Here is a 17,022-nt window from a genome sequence, read left to right as displayed (position 1 = left end):
GGAGCCTCAGTGGAGGCCCGGCCAAGCCAGGGAGCCTCAGTGGAGGCCCGGCCAAGCCAGGGAGCCTCAGTGGAGGCCCGGCCAAGCCAGGGAGCCTCAGTGGAGGCCCGGCCAAGCCAGGGAGCCTCAGTGGAGGCCCGGCCAAGCCAGAGAGCCTCAGTGGACTGCTTGATCCACTGCTTGCTCCTCTGCCCGGCTTCGAGGACGTCGTACCAGTGCCTCCATCTGGCTTTGAGGAGATCAACCCAGTGATCACTACGCCGCCCAGCTTTGAGGACGTCCTTCTTCCGCCTCCATCCGGCTTGGAAGACGTCCTGCCAGTGTTTGCTCCGCCGCCCAGGTTCGAGGACCCAGATCCAGTGCTCGCCTCCCCCGCCAGCTTCGACAACTTAGTAACAGCTTAAGGGACGTCGACCCAGTGCCTCTTCCGCTGCCCACCGGCTTCAACGACTTAGTGCCTGTTCTGCGGCCACCCGGCTTGGAGGACCTTGTCTCTGCCACCCTGCCCAAAGGACGCTATCGGCAGCCTCGTTGTGGAGAAATCAAGCACAGGACCTTGGGGAGGGTGCCCTGGACCTCTGGGGGCGCTCCAGAGTAGCGCCTTTTGAGGGGGCGTTATGTCAGGATTCATGTTCTTTGTTGCTGATTATAGTCTGTTTGTTTTTCTTTATATTATATTAAATATCTTTAAAATCTTCACCTCTGCGCCTATGCCTCGCCTGCACCTCGCCTGCTAGGTAGGTAAGGTGTTAAAACAGAAAAAACAAAAGTGGACTAAAGAGCATCAAGTTAAATAATGCTGATCTAAATCATCATTATAATTGTACCTTAAATTCACGCCAGCTGAACAATATACAAGGAATAAACTATTCATTAGGTCACTAGTTAAATTATGTTAGGATATTATGTGTAACATAAGTGAACCACACTTCTGTGGACTCTGAGTTATTGGGTCAGTAAAAACATTTTATATTTCCAAACCTTACTTTAAAAAAAAAAAAAAAAAGAATTATCTACAGTGCATCTTGAAAAATCATGAAAAGTAAACTGTTTTTGGAATTTAATTAAATTATTATTTTTTGTTTTAAAATAAAACTCATATTCTTGATTTGTTGCAAGTGTAATATTCAAGCCTTTTTTTATTTTAAAAAAATATGGCTTACAGGTCATGAAAAGCAAAAATCCAGTATCTCTAAGTATTTAAACATTTAATTTCAAGTTCAAGTAAATTACTAGTCAGTAATTACTGTGCATCTGTGCATCTTTTGAACTTGCCACAGTTGCCCAAATGATTATCATCGACACCAATCACAAGGGAGGTAATGTCACTGCTGAAAGGGCAGGCTGGAAATCATCATAATGATATCATAATTTCGGTGTACAAACACTTCCTCTATTTTAATTTACCAAACAGACCAATATCATGATTAATGCACCCTTAAAGATTTAATTAATAAATAATGTATTTTTTTTAAACACACTTGATTTAATTTCATAATTTAATGATTTGTAGTGATCTATTTAATTAGTGTTTGGTTTTAGTTTCCTTTAATCACGACCCACTGACTGATTTTTTTTCACGTCTTTTGTTCTGAAAGTATTTTTTTTCTGTGTTTTCTGCCATTTGTGCTTTATATTCATATACAGTAATTTACATGTTCACAAAATATAGCATGTCCTGGATGGGGCTATAACAGTGGATTTGAAAATGGTTGAAGAGAGACTTAGACATCAGTGTGTCATTACGACAAGGCTAATTAGTCTGTGTGATCTGAATCAGAATCAAGTTTTAATTGCCAAGTATGAATTCGATTCTGTTACATGGAAGAATTTTTTGTAAGAAGCATAGTGGTGCTTTATACAGTACAAGATAATTAGTTCAAATAACAGTAATATACAGTGGGATATAAGACGTTTGCTTGCACTCTGTATTAGATACACATTCACCGTGTACATTGTGTGACTGTGACCTTACCTTACTGCCAACTCTCTTTCTCTTCTGCTCTCTCTCTCTCTCTCTCTCTCTCTCTCTCTTTGCACCTTCCTGTCTCTTTGTTGAGCTACACATGTCACTCCTAAGCTGCCAGTGATCCAGACCTCCTCTGCTCTCTGGACCTGTCTGACTAGTCTGGGTGTCCCGCTCCTTGTTGGAGATCTCGTTGCTTGGCTGCCCCGTGCGGTCTGCCTGGGATGTGTGTGGTGATTGTGGATGGTTCCACTTTACCACGAGACGGTTCTGTTTTCAAAAGACTTATGATGCAGCTCAATCCCTGCTATCCATTTCACCCAAATGAGGATGGGTTCCCTGGTGGGTCTGGTTCCTCTCAAGGTTTCTTCCTATTGCCATCTCAGGGAGTTTTTCCTTGTCACTGTCGCCATCACCCTTGGCTTGCTCATCAGGGACAATCTTATCATTTTGATTCATACACATTCACATTTCATACAAACTTCCATAAGTCTTTTGATTGTATGAAGCTGTTTGTAAAAAGCATGTTGCTGCTTTTATACAGCAGACAGCAGACAGTCCAGGTTAACTGTTTATGACAGTGATTGCCTGAGGAAACAACCCATTCCTGTGCCTGGCAGTTTTGGTGTATGGGGTTCTGTAGCACTTGCCATAGGGAAGGAGATGGAAAAGGTTGTGGCCAGGGTATGAAGGATCTGTAGTAATTTTTCCTGGTTCTTGTACCAGTTCTTCCTCCAGAACCCCCAGGTCTTCTTCATTGCTGTCATGACTAATATCATCCAGGTCACCATTTGTGCTGAAGATAGTGTGGTGATGCTGTTGAAACCTTCAACAATCAAAAAGTTTTAAACTTGATTTTGAGTATAAAAGTCATTGCATTTGTGAGTTCCACAAACCCGCCATGTATGTGTTTGTTATACATAGAGAGCACCAATGGTTTTTTTCTTCTGCCGTTTGTGCTATTAGAGCTTAGGGTGGGTGGGTCGGTCTAAAATTATGAAGCGAGGCTGATATTATAACAGACCAATTAAAACTCGGAAAAGGTATTGGCTACTACACGTCGTTGCGGCTGGTTTGAAACGGGTGACATCTAGTGTTAAAAAGTAGTGTCACGTCTAATACAATGCAAGCAGTCGAAAAATACTTTTATATTACAATTTAAACTGCAAATATAAAACAACACATTTGAGAGTGGAGTCCAAGACTACAGTTAAAACAGAGAGGGAGACGCTAGTTATAAAATGTCAGCAGCGAACTGATACTGACAGTTTTCTGTTTTAAGGACGAGCTTGTGGTTTTCACAGCCTCGACCAATACTGTGACATAAAATGGTGACAGACACGAGGGCGCCAGTGCTCTGACCAATCAGTGTAAGTGTTCCGGATGCGCTGCAACACGAGCGGGAAATCCGATTGGTAAAACTTTAAGTGGGCGGGAACTTTCTTCTTGTTCATCGTCTTCGCAGCCATTTTGCGAAAACTCTTAACGGGCGCCATGTCTGAAGGAGATACTGACTGCATCGAAACTCATACCAATCTCTGTTCCACACTCCGTCTGCAGTATCGTACCGAGACAGCTGTCAGCCGACGGGACGTTAACAAACCTGCGGTATCAAAGCTGTGTTTACAGCGTAAAAATATCAGCATTGAAATGAAAGAGGATAATGTCTGTTAACCGTCTCATTGTTGAGACGTGTATCCGTGAGTGTTTTTTTCAGACTAGCTAATACAATCCGTCATCATCTCTCACAACCAGCCAACGTCTCCATGAGTGACTGAATGCATCTCACTCTTGTTGCGGAGAAGGGCAAATCCGTTTCTAACCATCATGGCTTTTGTGAGCCTCTTCTCCTGTCCCCCAAACCCCGTCCTTGACAAAAACATGACAGACTCTGAGCTGGCAGGGGAAGAAAGGTCGAGTAACGTTCTTATCTGCTTCTGTGCAGGATTTTTTATTTGTACAGTTTTTTTTCAGTGGTTGTTTTCATTGTCCCTTTATCATTTCACTCGAGTTTTCCAACGTTTAGAGCATTGGCTTGATTTCGTAGCTCATCGCACCAGGCCTGCCCCCAGTCCATTTTTTTAGTGCATGCACGTTCATTGTCCTAGTAAAGCTGTCAACTTCTCAAAGTCAGTTAATTCATTTGTTCCCGCCCTGCTCGTCTCGTTCATTTCCCCCCCTAAAGTTTCCCCTTATTTATATCTAATGCTTTGTATTATCGGGTTATTAACTCCAGAACAGGAGCTGACGGGCAGTAAGCTGCTCGTTACGGTATATCGCTAAGAGCTGGATCTAGGCTGTTTAAATATTTGATCCCGTGATGGCAACCCCTCCCACTGACGTCACTTTGGATCGGATTAACCCCGCCCCCGATGATGGGAGTAGTCCTGAAGGGGTTCCCTGTATGGAAGTGAAATGCTGTGTATTTAATTTAAGGGTTTAGTTCTTTAAGGGTGTAATGTGTCCTTATAGTAATGTTTAGATGTTGAAGGGTGTAGTTTCCTGATTAAACAAATAGGTCGCAGTTGAAATGTGCATCATTCACCTCACAAATTCTCTGGGTAATGCTAGATCTATCTATTTATCTATCTGTTAAGAGCAAATGAACCAAAGTATAAGTTTTTAAGCTCCTGTTAATATAGGCGCTCATAAAATACTAGACTAGACAAGATGAACCTGTGGTACATACGTTGTTAAAAGACATCTGTAGAAAGCATTGTCACAATATGTATAGTTTTTAAGTCAAATGTATAATTCATAATATGAATGCCTAATGTTATTAATGTTAACTGATAGCATTGACGTAGGATACCTTTCTATGTGGAGCTTGTGACATGTGCTTACCTGTGGTATAATTTCCTTAAAAATCCTCAGAAGCACAAGTCTGCTGCTCTGACAAGTCTTTTAAAATGTAATTTTTATAATTTACACAATATGGCTCTGATTTGGTTTTGGCTTGGTATGATACAAAATCCAGCTTTTTTGGAGTGTCTGAATAACTGAAGGAAAAGTAATTATCATTATTTTGGATTGAATATACAGTATTTAGGGCAGTCATTGAAATCTCAGTCACTGGAGAAAACAGCCCAAAAAAGGCTTGAGCTTTTGTTTTTTCCCTTCTCTTTTGGCATCTGTCTATAAAGATTATGTTGTGTAAAGAGCCAGTTTAACTATTGCAGCAGTAAAAACAGTCACCCTGCCCAAATATGTCTAAAACCTTAGTAGCCAAGCAAAATTTTCTCATAATTTAATCAGATTTTTAAATAGTTGCGTGCTGTGCAAGCAGGATAATTTCAGCTTGTAATCAGATACCACCTGTCAAACTGTGATCCTCCTGCATTATCACATAATCAGTAAAAAAGAAAAGTGAGAAGAACATGTAAGGTTTGTGCCGCCAGTAAGTTTAATTTTATATACAGCAAAACAGCTCTGACCCATCAAGGCTTGGGCTCAAAGACATTAGTATTAGATACCTGAAGTCCTGTTGGTTGTGAATTCGGGCCTTATGAGTCAGACTTACTTGTCCAGGACTTCCCACAGATGTTTGATCGAATTAAAATCTGCGTAATGAGCTGTGTTTCATGTTTCTTAAAATATTCCCAAACGGTTTTGTCAGTGTGGGAGGGAAATTAAGAAATATGGTTGCCATAAAGGAGTGTACTAAGTCTGGAACAGTGAAAATGTATTTATGTCAGCTGTAATGTTTTAAAACCACTGACAAATTAAGAGAATAACCTTCATTATCTCATTACAGTGGCACCTGTCAAGAGGTGAAATACATTAGGCAACAAGTATACATTTACATCTCAGAGTTCATGGGTTGAAAACAGGAAAAATGTGCAAGTGTAAGGATTAAAACAACTTTGATAATTGCCAAAATCGTGATGGCTAGACGACTGGGTCAGAACATCTCCAACAGCAGGTCTTGTGGAGTGTTTCCAGTATGCAGGGTTTAATACCTACCAAAAGTGTTGCTCCAAAGAACGACAACTTGTGAAAAGCTGAAAGGGTTATGTGCGCCCAATCATGGAATCAGATTTATTATCAAATTAGAAATTTGAAAGAAAATAAATAAAAAGACCAAAAAAATAAACAATATTCTTGACAATACTCTCTGCTTTTGGCCATTTGTTAGGGTTTTATATTTTACATGTAGTTTAAAGTTTTGTCTACAGTTTTTGGTAATCTTGATAATTGGTGTTAATTGTAGCATGATTTAATTTTTCTGGGTTAATATCCAGAAAAAAAATATGTTTGCATTAATTACTTAACCAGTAATAGTTACTTCTGCTTATAAATATGACACAAAGTGAGAAGTGGTTATGTTTTGTTTTTCATCACTGTTTGTGTCATAGACTCTTTAGAACAAACTAGAGACATGTGCTTTCTTTTTTTTATAATCAGGTCAAAGATGGTAAAATAAAAAATTGTTTAAAAGTCTAAATGCTTTCTCACCTAAGGTCTTTAGCTCTGTAAGCTAGTCTTCGGTCCTTTGAACTGCAACCACATAAATGTACAATATTTGGCTGAAGGTATATAGACACCTGCCCGTCACATCTATACGTGGTACTGACTGTACTGACTGTAGCTATGTTGTAGCTAAATGGAAAAATCTTCCACAGCCACACTCCAAAATCTACTGAAGTAATACAGCAAAGATTATAATTAAACAGTGAAATCATATCATAGTATAATTAAAAAACATCTGTATAGAAAACTGTTTAAAAATACCAGTTTGTTATTTTGTTTTGTGTATATGGGCTGGGTTGGCATTTGGTTAGGTGGGATGTTGCAAAGTATGCATGCACATTGGTTATTTGTTTAAATCTGAACGATAATGGTTGGCAGTATATTTGTTAAAAAACGACAGTTTTTTTTGTTTGTTTGTTTTTGTTTCAGGGAGGACGGTGAATTGGAGGATGGCGAAATTGATGATGAAGGGATTGGGATTGAAGAAGAAAATGAAACGAAGGTAGAGCCTGAAGATTTAGAAAAAGACAAAGAAAAGGAGAAAGTTCGGGAGAAAGATGATAAATCGTATCGGCACGCCCATAAGAGACACAGGAAAATCAAAGAAAAACGAAAGTTAAAAAGAAGACGAAGAGATAAACAGAAGGTATATTTTCAACTTTGTCCCCCCCCCCAAAAAAAAAAAAATTACTTCCCTCTGGCACTTTTTGATTTCTGATGTTTTATTGCTCTTTCTCTCTTAGCATCACTCCCCTTCTAGTGGTTCTAGCTCTGACGGTTGCAATACTGATCATGAGCATCCAGACAGACACAAGAGCAAAAAGATCAAAAGCATCTACAGAGACTATGACGGTCGGTTTGCACAGGTAAATTTCAGTTTACTTGGAAGTCACTTATTGCTTTCAGATTTACTGGTCAGTTTATGGTTTTACTCCCTGTTTAACCACATGTTGTTGGGTATCTGCTCATGTTTAGCGTGACCATGAACCTAGCGGAGGTCATGGAAAACCACCAAGATCAATACAGCGCAAAAACAGTGAAAGTGAGGAGAAATATGATTATGATGATGATCAGGATGACTTCTGTGAGGAGCTTTCCAAATACAAACAAGCCAAAGAGGTGAAACCACCATTAACCACATCCAGCAAAGCAGGGTCATCAAAAGAGCAGGGGACAAAGTCCAGCATGAAAGGGCAGCAGTGTATGTGTTAACTGTTCTACTTCTTTCTTTTAATTTCATTTTCAGCATTGTATTACTTTCACATTTAACAGAGGGTACCTGTCCTTTTTAAGGTTTGTCAAGGGTTTGCTTTTATCCAGTGTTTCCCACAGGTCTGAAATATATACCTGCAGTGGTGGTCAGCAGAATGGGCCAGCACAAATACATTTCATCTTTAAAACTAAATTTATTTGATATTTCTGTCAGTTTTAGGTTTTAGACATCCAATGTACTATCTCTCCCCTCCATCTACCCGTATGTGAGAATAGGAGTTGACAAAGTAAAATAATTAAGAACTAAAACCTCTTTAATGTTAAAAAAAAATGGCACTGTTTATCAGAGCTCGTAGCCCATACATCACTGTTTTAATACATAAGTATACAGTATATGGGCTCGGGATTGTGCAATATTCAGTGACAGATTTTTTTAAGCACAATATTATGAATTTATCAATAGGCAATATTATGAATTGAATTTTATTTCATTTTGACCAACCATACAACATGACTGTGCAAAAAATGAAAAAATGGGTCACATAGGCAAAAAAATTTCACAGATTCATGAGTTTATTTTGTAAGTTCTACATATTTGTAACGTCATTCCCATATTCTGGTAGCAGTTATTATAACAAGTAATGATAACTTTGGTTCTACATGACATAACCAAAAACCTAATGCATAGTGTGATGTCTGAAGCCTCCCTTAGGTACGCCCTTCTTATTCTTTTTATGACAGCTGGCATCTGCTGCATTTACCGCCTCTCAGTACACCACTATCGCAGTAGCAAAATAAACAGGTACGGGAGCGGTACAGCAAGAGGTATCTTTCCATTACTAGTTAATCGATCGCAGATGGCATCGTTCTCCCTGACAGATTAAAAAAATATATATACATGAATATATTTGGGTGGCCGCCAAACTATCCTCTATGTATGGAAAACACTTTATCAGTATAAAGGCATCATTATGAGTGGTTTATAATGAATGTCTGATAATAGAAACTCAGTGTGATAGGACCTTACTGCCTGCTGTCCATCAGTTCAAATGTCAATTTTTCATTCAACTGTTTCAGTTGGTGGCCCATGTGGTCGTGGATATGGTGGAGGAAATTCGGGCAGGGGGCGTGGTGTGCTAAACAAGAAAATGAAGGGCAAAAACTGGGGCCGTGGCCGTGGCAGAGCTGGAGAACTTGGAGAAAGTGGCTGTGGAACAAAAGCGGTTAGGATTTTTAAATGAAATTTGATAGCATTTTATGTTCAGTAACTGTGTTTAAATAGCTTATTCATAATCTTGCAGGAAGTACAAGGCCAACAGTGTTTCCAGAAAAAACGTCCAATCATGAGCCAAGAGTTTATCAATCAACACACGGTTGAACACAATGGCAGAAACGTCTGTAAATATTTCATCGAGGGCAGATGCATTAAAGTAAGTCTTTTTGGAGGTTTGCTTGTATTTTAATATGTGCATGGCACGTTGCTTGATTTGGCATTTAAATGTAATTGACTGTGAATGTATACTGTTTTCGCAGGGGGATCAATGCAAGTTTGAACATGATAATGTAGTCCCAGAGAAGAAAAAAGAACTTTGCAAGTTCTATGTCCAGGGGTACTGCACTAAAGGAGAAAACTGCATCTACATGCACAATATCCTTAAAAAAACATCAACAGAATATTTCCTTCCTGGCGAACCCCCCACCCTGCATGTCTTAGTTTTTTCTATGCTTTACCACACCTACTTTAATTTAGAACCTGTTAATTAGCCTTATTAGGTAAATAAGGTGTGCATTGAGCTGACGTGAGACTAAAATGTGCTGGGCAGTGGCTCCTCCAAAACCAGGGTTGAGACCAACTAATTTAGCATAACTTGTGTTAGTGTTGTTGAAATAACGTAAAAAAGTTGTGCCGTTGTTTCACTGTTCTCGTATTGATCCTTACACAACATTTTACATGAATATCCTTGTAAGTTCTTCCACACTGGAGCAAAGTGCTATCAAGGAGACCACTGCAAATTCTCCCATGATCCTTTAACTGAGGTTACAAAAGAATTGTTAGACAAGGTAAGAGTTTATGTACCTGCACTGATTTATTTGTTGATATAATCTGTAAAATGACTGATCTTTCATGTTTGCTGACATGATTTCAGATTTTGAACACAGATGAGGACCATGCCAATGAAGAAGAGCAGGAACTGGAGGACCTGAGGAAGCAGGGCATAGTTCCTTTGCCCAAACCACCTCCTGGTGTGGGGCTTTTACCAACACCAGGCTCAGGGAGTCCCCAGGATGGCAGCAAAAAGATCCCCTCTCTATTTGAAATTAAAGTCCAGCCAACTGTGGACCTGGCACAGAAGATTGCACTAAGGTACATTGTTTTCTATCTGTCTGTGCTAACTTAGAACAAGATGCAATTCCTGAGGAAAGTAGGGCTTGGCCCTACTGCAGCACCCCTTCCCCTCACAGACAGAGAATATAACCTGATATCTTGCATTTACTGAAATGGGAACAGCAGCTTTGTGATCTTAATACCTGACCCTGGAACCCTAGGTACTAGAGTTTTGGGTTTTCCTCTTTTGAAAATAAGATTTTTGTGGGATTGTGCAAAACTGAGTAAGCATATTAGAAAAAGGTAGACAGAGGTAGTTCTTTGCTTATTCACTGCTTCTCCACTGTAAAATTCAGTTCAATTTCAATGCACCAGGTTCAAGGCCACATATGAAGGGGTCAATTATTTGATTGATGTGGTTTTTCTAAAATAGTAGAAATTTTCGTGCCATTCATTGTGAATTGTGTTGTTTTCTGACTGGACCAAAAATGAGCAAGGTAGAATTCAAGAATAATGGGGTTTGCCGCGGACCTGCACCCAAAAATGGTGCAATTAAGAACACTTAAGAAAATTTCATAGATGTGTGTGCCAAATTGAGGGAGAAAGGGCCTTCTTGTCTTGAATAGGAAAACTGGAAATTTTGAGAAAACCGTTGGTCTGATTCCATGGAAAAGTAATAACACTATTCCCGGGTGGGGGAGGAGGGCTTGGGTCACGTTAACTTTTATTAATTGGCAAAGATTTTCTAATGAACTGTTGAGGCTTTGAAGATGATAATTTAAAAACAGAAAATGTCACACTTATTATATTTTTTGTGTGTATGGTGGTGCTTATTTTCTAGGCCAAATTTCTACAATAGCAGCTCTCCCCCATCCGGACAGTTTCAGGGTAGTGCAGGATCTGCCCAGGAGCACATGGAGACTGAAAGCATGATGTCCCCAGGCCACAGTCATTCTATACTGCCACCTGAGTCCCCTGGATCTATGGGTGGTTGTGCTCTTCACTTTCCAGGCCTTCCCCAGAGTCCAACACAAGCGCTGCCTCAGGGATATGGCCAGTGCATTCTCATGCCAGCCACAGGACTGCAAGGTCAGCCCTCAGTCTTCCATCAGAATAAAAATCCTCAGACGAACCAGCAGGGGGCACTATTCAAGGCTGGCGGCCAGACAGACATACCTTTTCAAGCTATGAGTCAGATGCCATCAGAGTTTTTCAAAAGCTTGTTCAGTGTCCAGCCAGTTGGCTTAACAGGTAGGAATGAAACTTAACATGTTTTTCCCTCCTCCTTTAGAAAAAAAACCCCTCTTTTTTTACGTATTATTCAGCTTAATTAACTTTATTGAGTTGAATTGAAAGCTTTATGAGACAGTGGTGTAGTGGTTAGCACTGTCGCCTTGCACCTCCAGGATCCAGGTTCGATTCTTGTCTCTGTGTGCATGGAGCTTGTACGTTTTCCTCGTGCTTGGTATGTTTACTTCGGGTACTCTAGATTCCTCCCACAGTCCAAAGATATGCAGGTTAGGCTAATTAGCGTTCCCAAATTGACCAGAGTGTGTGAATGAGTGTGTAAGTGTGTGCATGTATGTGTGCCCGGCGTTGGATTGGGATACAGGATAAAGCGGTATAGAAGATCAGTGAGTGAGTGGTATTTTATGAATTTTGATTTATAAAATAGAGACCAGGAACACTCTTATTTGGAACAAAAGTTTATGACAACAAATAAATATCCTGCAAGTGATTTAATATATATTCTCCACTCAAGTATGAAAATCTGTCAAAAGAACTTCTTAGTTCTGTTATATGCATTGCAAGTAAACTGTGTTTTCATAAGCACTGTGCTGTAATTATGATTTTATTTTTTTGATTGGAAATTTTTTCTGAACCCCTGACTTTCTGTGCTTTATATATTCTTCTTTTCCCAGAAGAAGCCCAGACAGGGTCTATGCAGGATCCTCAGCAGCACCAGGAAGGTAGTGCCCAGTCCCTCAGTGGCATGCAGGACATCTTGCCAGCTGTTCAAAAAGCTTTGCTTCTACACCTGAATCAAACTCAACAGGACTCTGACTCCCACAGAACTGAGGGACAGGACTCCATACCATTAAGCAAAGACAAAGGTAAGGGACGAAATACACTGTATGTAAATATGTTTATTTTTGGTCAGGTCCATACATTTTGGAACAAAGATAAGTTTTTTTTTTTTTTGGAATTTAAAGTCAAGATTTTTTAGCTTCAAGGAGTTTGACAAAAGCATAACCAATTCAGGAATTACAGCCATTTCATACACACCTTTTTTAGGGGACTTGTGAATAATAGAACAATAATTACAAACATAAGGGTTGCCTAATACTTGGATGTATCAATGACTGCCTGAAGTTTGGAAGCTATGCACATGACCAAATGCTGAGTTTCCTGCCTTGTGATGCTTTGCCAGGCCTTTACCGCATCTGCCTTCAGCTGCTGCTTGTTAGTGAGTCTTTTCTTATTCAGTCTTCATCCTTTCAGTTTAGCAGCATTTGGCTGAATCTGAGCAGAGAGTGTAGCTGTCTACACTTTAGAATTCATCCTGCTAATTTTATTAAGTCACTCAGAACCACCATCAAACCTTTTATTTGCTCGATTAGTCATATAGTAATGAGAGAACAGTCGTCACCTGGCTATGCAACTGCTTGTCACCTATTTGTTCCATTATTTATGAGCAAAAAAATGGGTGATTGTATCAAAGTGGCTCTAATTTCTGACTCGTTAATACTACAATTTTGTCAAACCCCTAAAATTAAAGTGGAAAGTCTTGACTTTGCTCAAATCTTGAGTGTTTTATTTTTAAATTCATTGTGGTGTACAGTCGTGGCCAAAAGTTTTGAGAATTACATAAATATTGGAAATTGGAAAAGTTGCTGCTTAAGTTTTTATAATAGCAATTTGCATATACTCCAGAATGTTATAAAGAGTGATCAGATAAATTACATAGTCCTTCTTTGCCATGAAAATTAACTTAATCCCAAAAAAACCTTTTCACTGCATTTCATTGTTGTCATTAAAGGACCTGCTGAGATCATTTCAGTAATCGTCTTGTTAACTCAGGTGAGAATGTTGACGAGCACAAGGCTGGAGAACATTATGTCAGGCTGATTGGGCTAGAATGGCAGACTTGACATGTTAAAAGGAGGGTAATGCTTGAAATCATTTTTCTTCCATTGTTAACCATGGTGACCTGCAAAGAAACATGTGCAGCCATTATTGCGTTGCATAAAAAATGGCTTCACAGGCAAGGATATTGTGGCTACTAAGATAGCACCTAAATCAACAATTTATAGAATCATTAAGAACCTCAAGGAAAGAGGTTCAATTCTTGTTAAGAAGGCTTCAGGGCGTCCAAGAAACTCCAGCAAGCGCCAGGATCGTCTCCTAAAGAGGATTCAGCTGCGGGATTGAAATGCCACCAGTGCAGAGCTTGCTCAGGAATGGCAGCAGGTAGGTGTGAGAGCATCTGCTCGCACAGTGAGGCGAAAACTCTGTGGAAGGTGGCCTGGTGTCAAGAAGGGCAGAAAAGAAGCCACTTCTTTTCAAAAAAATCATCAGGGACAGATTAATCTTCTGCAAAAAGTATGGTAAATGGACTGCTGAGGACTGGGGCAAAGTCATATTCTCCGATGAAGCCTCTTTCGGATTGTTTGGGGCATCTGGAAAAAGACTTGTCCGGAAAAGAAAAGGTGAGCACTGGGCCTCCGAGTGGCACAGTGTTAAGTGCTCGCCCTATAATCCGGAGATCGCTGGTTCGAACTCCGCGTGATGCTGTTTTTCTCTCACAGCCGGAAGTCTAGAGAAAGCTGATTGGCTGAGCTCTCTCAGGGGGGAGGGATAAGAGGTACTCACGCCCCCACATTAATTACGGCTCTACAGCCATTTAGGGGCGTCTGTGAGCTCGCGCACACGGAAGGAGCGGCTAGCGCTTTCCTCCGAGTGTGTTACTCCACCCCTAATGGTGCGTGAGCAAATATGCGGTCGGCTGATGTTACGCTGTTCGGAGGAAACACGTGATAGTCTTCGGCCCTCCCGGCTAAGTGGTAGTAGTAGCCTTGATGTGGTAGCCTCCTAGTGACGGGGAGGAATTGGCTACGACTAAATTAGGGGAGAAAATTGGATCCAAAAAAAAAGAAGAAAAGGTGAACACTACCATCAGTCCTGCATCATGCCAACAGTAAAGCCATTCATGTGTGGTGTTGCTTTTCTTCCAAGATAGTGGGCTCACTTACAATTTTGCCCAAAAACACAGCCATGAATAAAGAATGGTACCAAAACACCCTTTAACAGCAACTTCTTCCAACAATCCAACAACAAAGTGACTCGGAGACCAAAACGTTGAAATTTTGGTCCATGGCCTGGAAACTCCCCAGATCTTAATCCCATTGAGAACTTGTGGTCAATCCTCAAGAGGCCGGTGGACAAACAAAAACCCACTAATTCTGACAAACTCCAAGTAGTGATTCCAAAAGAATAGGTTGCTATCAATCAGGATTTGGCCCAGAAGTTGATTGAGAGCATGCCCAGTCGAATTGCAGAGGTTCTGAAAAAAAGGGCCAACACTGCAAATACTGACTTTTCATAAATGTCATGTAATTGTCGATAAAAGCCTGTGAAACGTAAGAAGTTCTTGTAATTATATTTCAGTACATCACAGAAACAACTGAAACAAAGATCAGTTTAGCAGCAAACTTTGTGAAAACTAATATTTGTGTTATTCTGAAAACTTTTGGCCTCGACTGTACATTTTCCAAATGTCAAAAAAATAATTTTTGTTCCAAAATTGATGAAACTGATTATATATACACAATTTAAGCATGTATATTATTGGTAAAAAAATTATTACTTATTTCAGATGAAACCACAAATTGGTATTCCAGTGAAGATGAGGATGGCAGCAGTGTAACAGCCATCTTAAAGACACTTAAAAAGCAGAATGAAATGCTGCAGACACAGCAGTCCCAACAGGCTAAGCTTCAGCAGTCGGCCATGCCTGTGGCCCCCTTGAATGACCCCCGGCTTCATAAGGAAAGGGCTCTGTTTGAGCATCGACAGCATGCTCCAGATACTAAGAGAGAATCTGAAGCTGTAATTGACCCCAGATTAGCCAGGGATAGTCACAAGCCTTCAGAACCTGTGAACTCCAAGGCGGGTCCTCATTATCATCCACAAGCTAGCTCCTCTTTGATTCAAAAACATTCTGGTGGGGATGAGGATGAGGAGGGAGAACGTGAGCTGAGGGAGCGAGCTGCCCTAATCCCGCTTGATCCCAGTCCTGGAGCTGTGCTGCGTGACCCTCGCTGCCAAATCAAACAGTTTAGCCACATCCGCGTTGACATTCTCCTTCAGCGACCAACCTTCTCTCACAATGTTGTCTGGGCACCTGAGGATCTCATACCACTGCTGATCCCTAAGCAGGAACCCTCTATTAATCTTCCTCTGCCACCCCTTATTGCAGATGCCCAGTTGAACCGCAACCTCTCCACCACTTCAGACCTCCCATTCTCTACCGTGAATCCTCCAGACCCACGTCTGGCAGCTGCCCGTCTTAGAGAAGATGTAGATGCCCTGGGCATTCCCCATGGCAGGACGCTGCAACCTCGACTAAACTCTGAGAAACCAACAGATCCCCGGACTCATAAAACTGGAGAGGCTAGGATAAATCGGTCTGGGAGCCTGGACTCAAAGCTGCCCATCAAGAGAGAAGGTTCCTCTGGTGCAGGGGTTTCAGATCCAAGATTACAGCGAGGTGCATCACGTCAGTCCGCCACTTTGGCTAGACCTGATTCGGAGAAGCTGCCCCCATATGCCCCTCGCTTGGCATCTTCCACAGGTAACAATTTGGAAATCCCCACCACACTGCTTGGGGGCATTAGCTTGTATGATCCACGTAACAACACATTGCTTTTACCAAAACTAGAGCCAGAGGAGCCCCTAAAAAATCCAGGCATCTTGAAGCAGGCAGAGAAATGCGAGAGCCTTCCACTGCCACAGGTGCCTGAAAAAAAGAGTAAAGATGTACAAGAAGTCTTAGAAACCCAGAGCAATGGTTCTCAGCCAGGCCAGACCATGCCAATGGCAGCAGCAGCTCCTTCCTGCTCCCCGGTACGTACAGCAGCACCCGCCATGCACAACCTTCCAATCCAGCAACTGGCAGGACTCATACGTCCAGCTTACACAGACAGCCGACAGAACAGATCTACTGGACAGGCTAGTGGAGCCCAAGAGGAAGAAATGGATATGGACAAAGAAGTTGAGAAAAAGGGCAGGCCATTAAGGGATGTATTTAAGACTTTTGACCCCACAGCCTCACCATTCTGTCAGTAAACATTTTTGTGTTGAGACCCCTGTCAGTCTCTTTTAAGAATTCACGTCACTGTATATGTTTCATTCTTTATTTATTTTTTATATACACTTCACGATGTCACATGGCCTGCAAACATGTTATCAATTTAAGTTAGCAACAAACAACAAATGTATGACACATGCTCCTCAAATGGTCCGTGAAATTTATTTAGAATAAATGTGTTTAGATCATTTACAAGTGTACAGCTATTTATACGGAGATTGTTTGAGGGGAACTGTCACTGTGTGGTTAAAAATAATGTATAGTGGTACATAAACTATAACAGTTCAATATCTTAGATCTGTGTATTACATAAAAGTGTAAAATTATGCTAAGACATTTTATGAAGTAATACTGTGCAAAGCTTGTAATTATTTAAAAGTATACGTGAACATGTGGCTAATGTACTACAGCTAGATTACTTCTCAATCATTTGTGATACTTTGTGCTGAAGAGACAACTCGAGCAAGAAAAATTAAAGACCAAAATTCATGTAAAGGATTTTATGAAATCTGTAGCACTTTATTTTCTAGACAACATTTTAGTTAATGGTTGATTGTGTTAGGTGTTTTTCCATATCTTTAAACTGAATTGTTTTGATTACCTGTGTGAGAATGGTTGTCCATCACCTTGCTTTTATATTGTCTTAAATAAACTGCAAATGCTGTGACTTTTCACATA

At 40.6% G+C, this 17,022-nt stretch overlaps 1 protein-coding gene across 3 annotated transcripts; it reads left to right on the top strand.

Moving 5' to 3' along the window:
- Positions 1-3,419: 3,419 nt before the first annotated feature.
- LOC128529078 (zinc finger CCCH domain-containing protein 6) lies at positions 3,420-17,022 on the top strand. Of its 3 annotated transcripts, none has more exons than XM_053502406.1 (12): positions 3,420-3,879; positions 6,866-7,082; positions 7,180-7,302; positions 7,412-7,637; positions 8,726-8,871; positions 8,950-9,078; positions 9,182-9,298; positions 9,602-9,709; positions 9,796-10,013; positions 10,816-11,225; positions 11,900-12,088; positions 14,851-17,022. In XM_053502406.1, exons 1-12 carry the CDS (start codon positions 3,794-3,796, stop codon positions 16,320-16,322), a joined length of 3,441 nt encoding a protein of 1,146 aa, XP_053358381.1. In that variant the 5' UTR covers positions 3,420-3,793; the 3' UTR covers positions 16,323-17,022. The 3 variants fall into 3 exon arrangements, with proteins under 3 accessions (XP_053358381.1, XP_053358380.1, XP_053358382.1); XM_053502405.1 differs by having other exon boundaries at positions 11,897-12,088; XM_053502407.1 differs by lacking the exon at positions 3,420-3,879 and adding an exon at positions 3,923-4,877 and having other exon boundaries at positions 11,897-12,088.

The sequence above is a fragment of the Clarias gariepinus genome, chromosome 8, assembly GCF_024256425.1.
Source record: "Clarias gariepinus isolate MV-2021 ecotype Netherlands chromosome 8, CGAR_prim_01v2, whole genome shotgun sequence".
Lineage (NCBI taxonomy): Eukaryota > Metazoa > Chordata > Actinopteri > Siluriformes > Clariidae > Clarias > Clarias gariepinus.
This window is presented reverse-complemented; position numbering and strand designations above follow the sequence as displayed.

What these genes read in the sequence shown, in the direction of transcription:
- LOC128529078 (XM_053502405.1), top strand. Translation starts at nt 3,794, where the DNA reads ATGGCTTTTGTGAGCCTCTTCTCCTGTCCCCCAAACCCCGTCCTTGAC. An exon ending in GACGAAGAGATAAACAGAAG is followed by an intron (nt 7,083 to 7,179) that starts GTATATTTTCAA and finishes TTTCTCTCTTAG; the next exon opens with CATCACTCCCCTTCTAGTGG. An exon ending in GCACAGAAGATTGCACTAAG is followed by an intron (nt 10,014 to 10,815) that starts GTACATTGTTTT and finishes CTTATTTTCTAG; the next exon opens with GCCAAATTTCTACAATAGCA.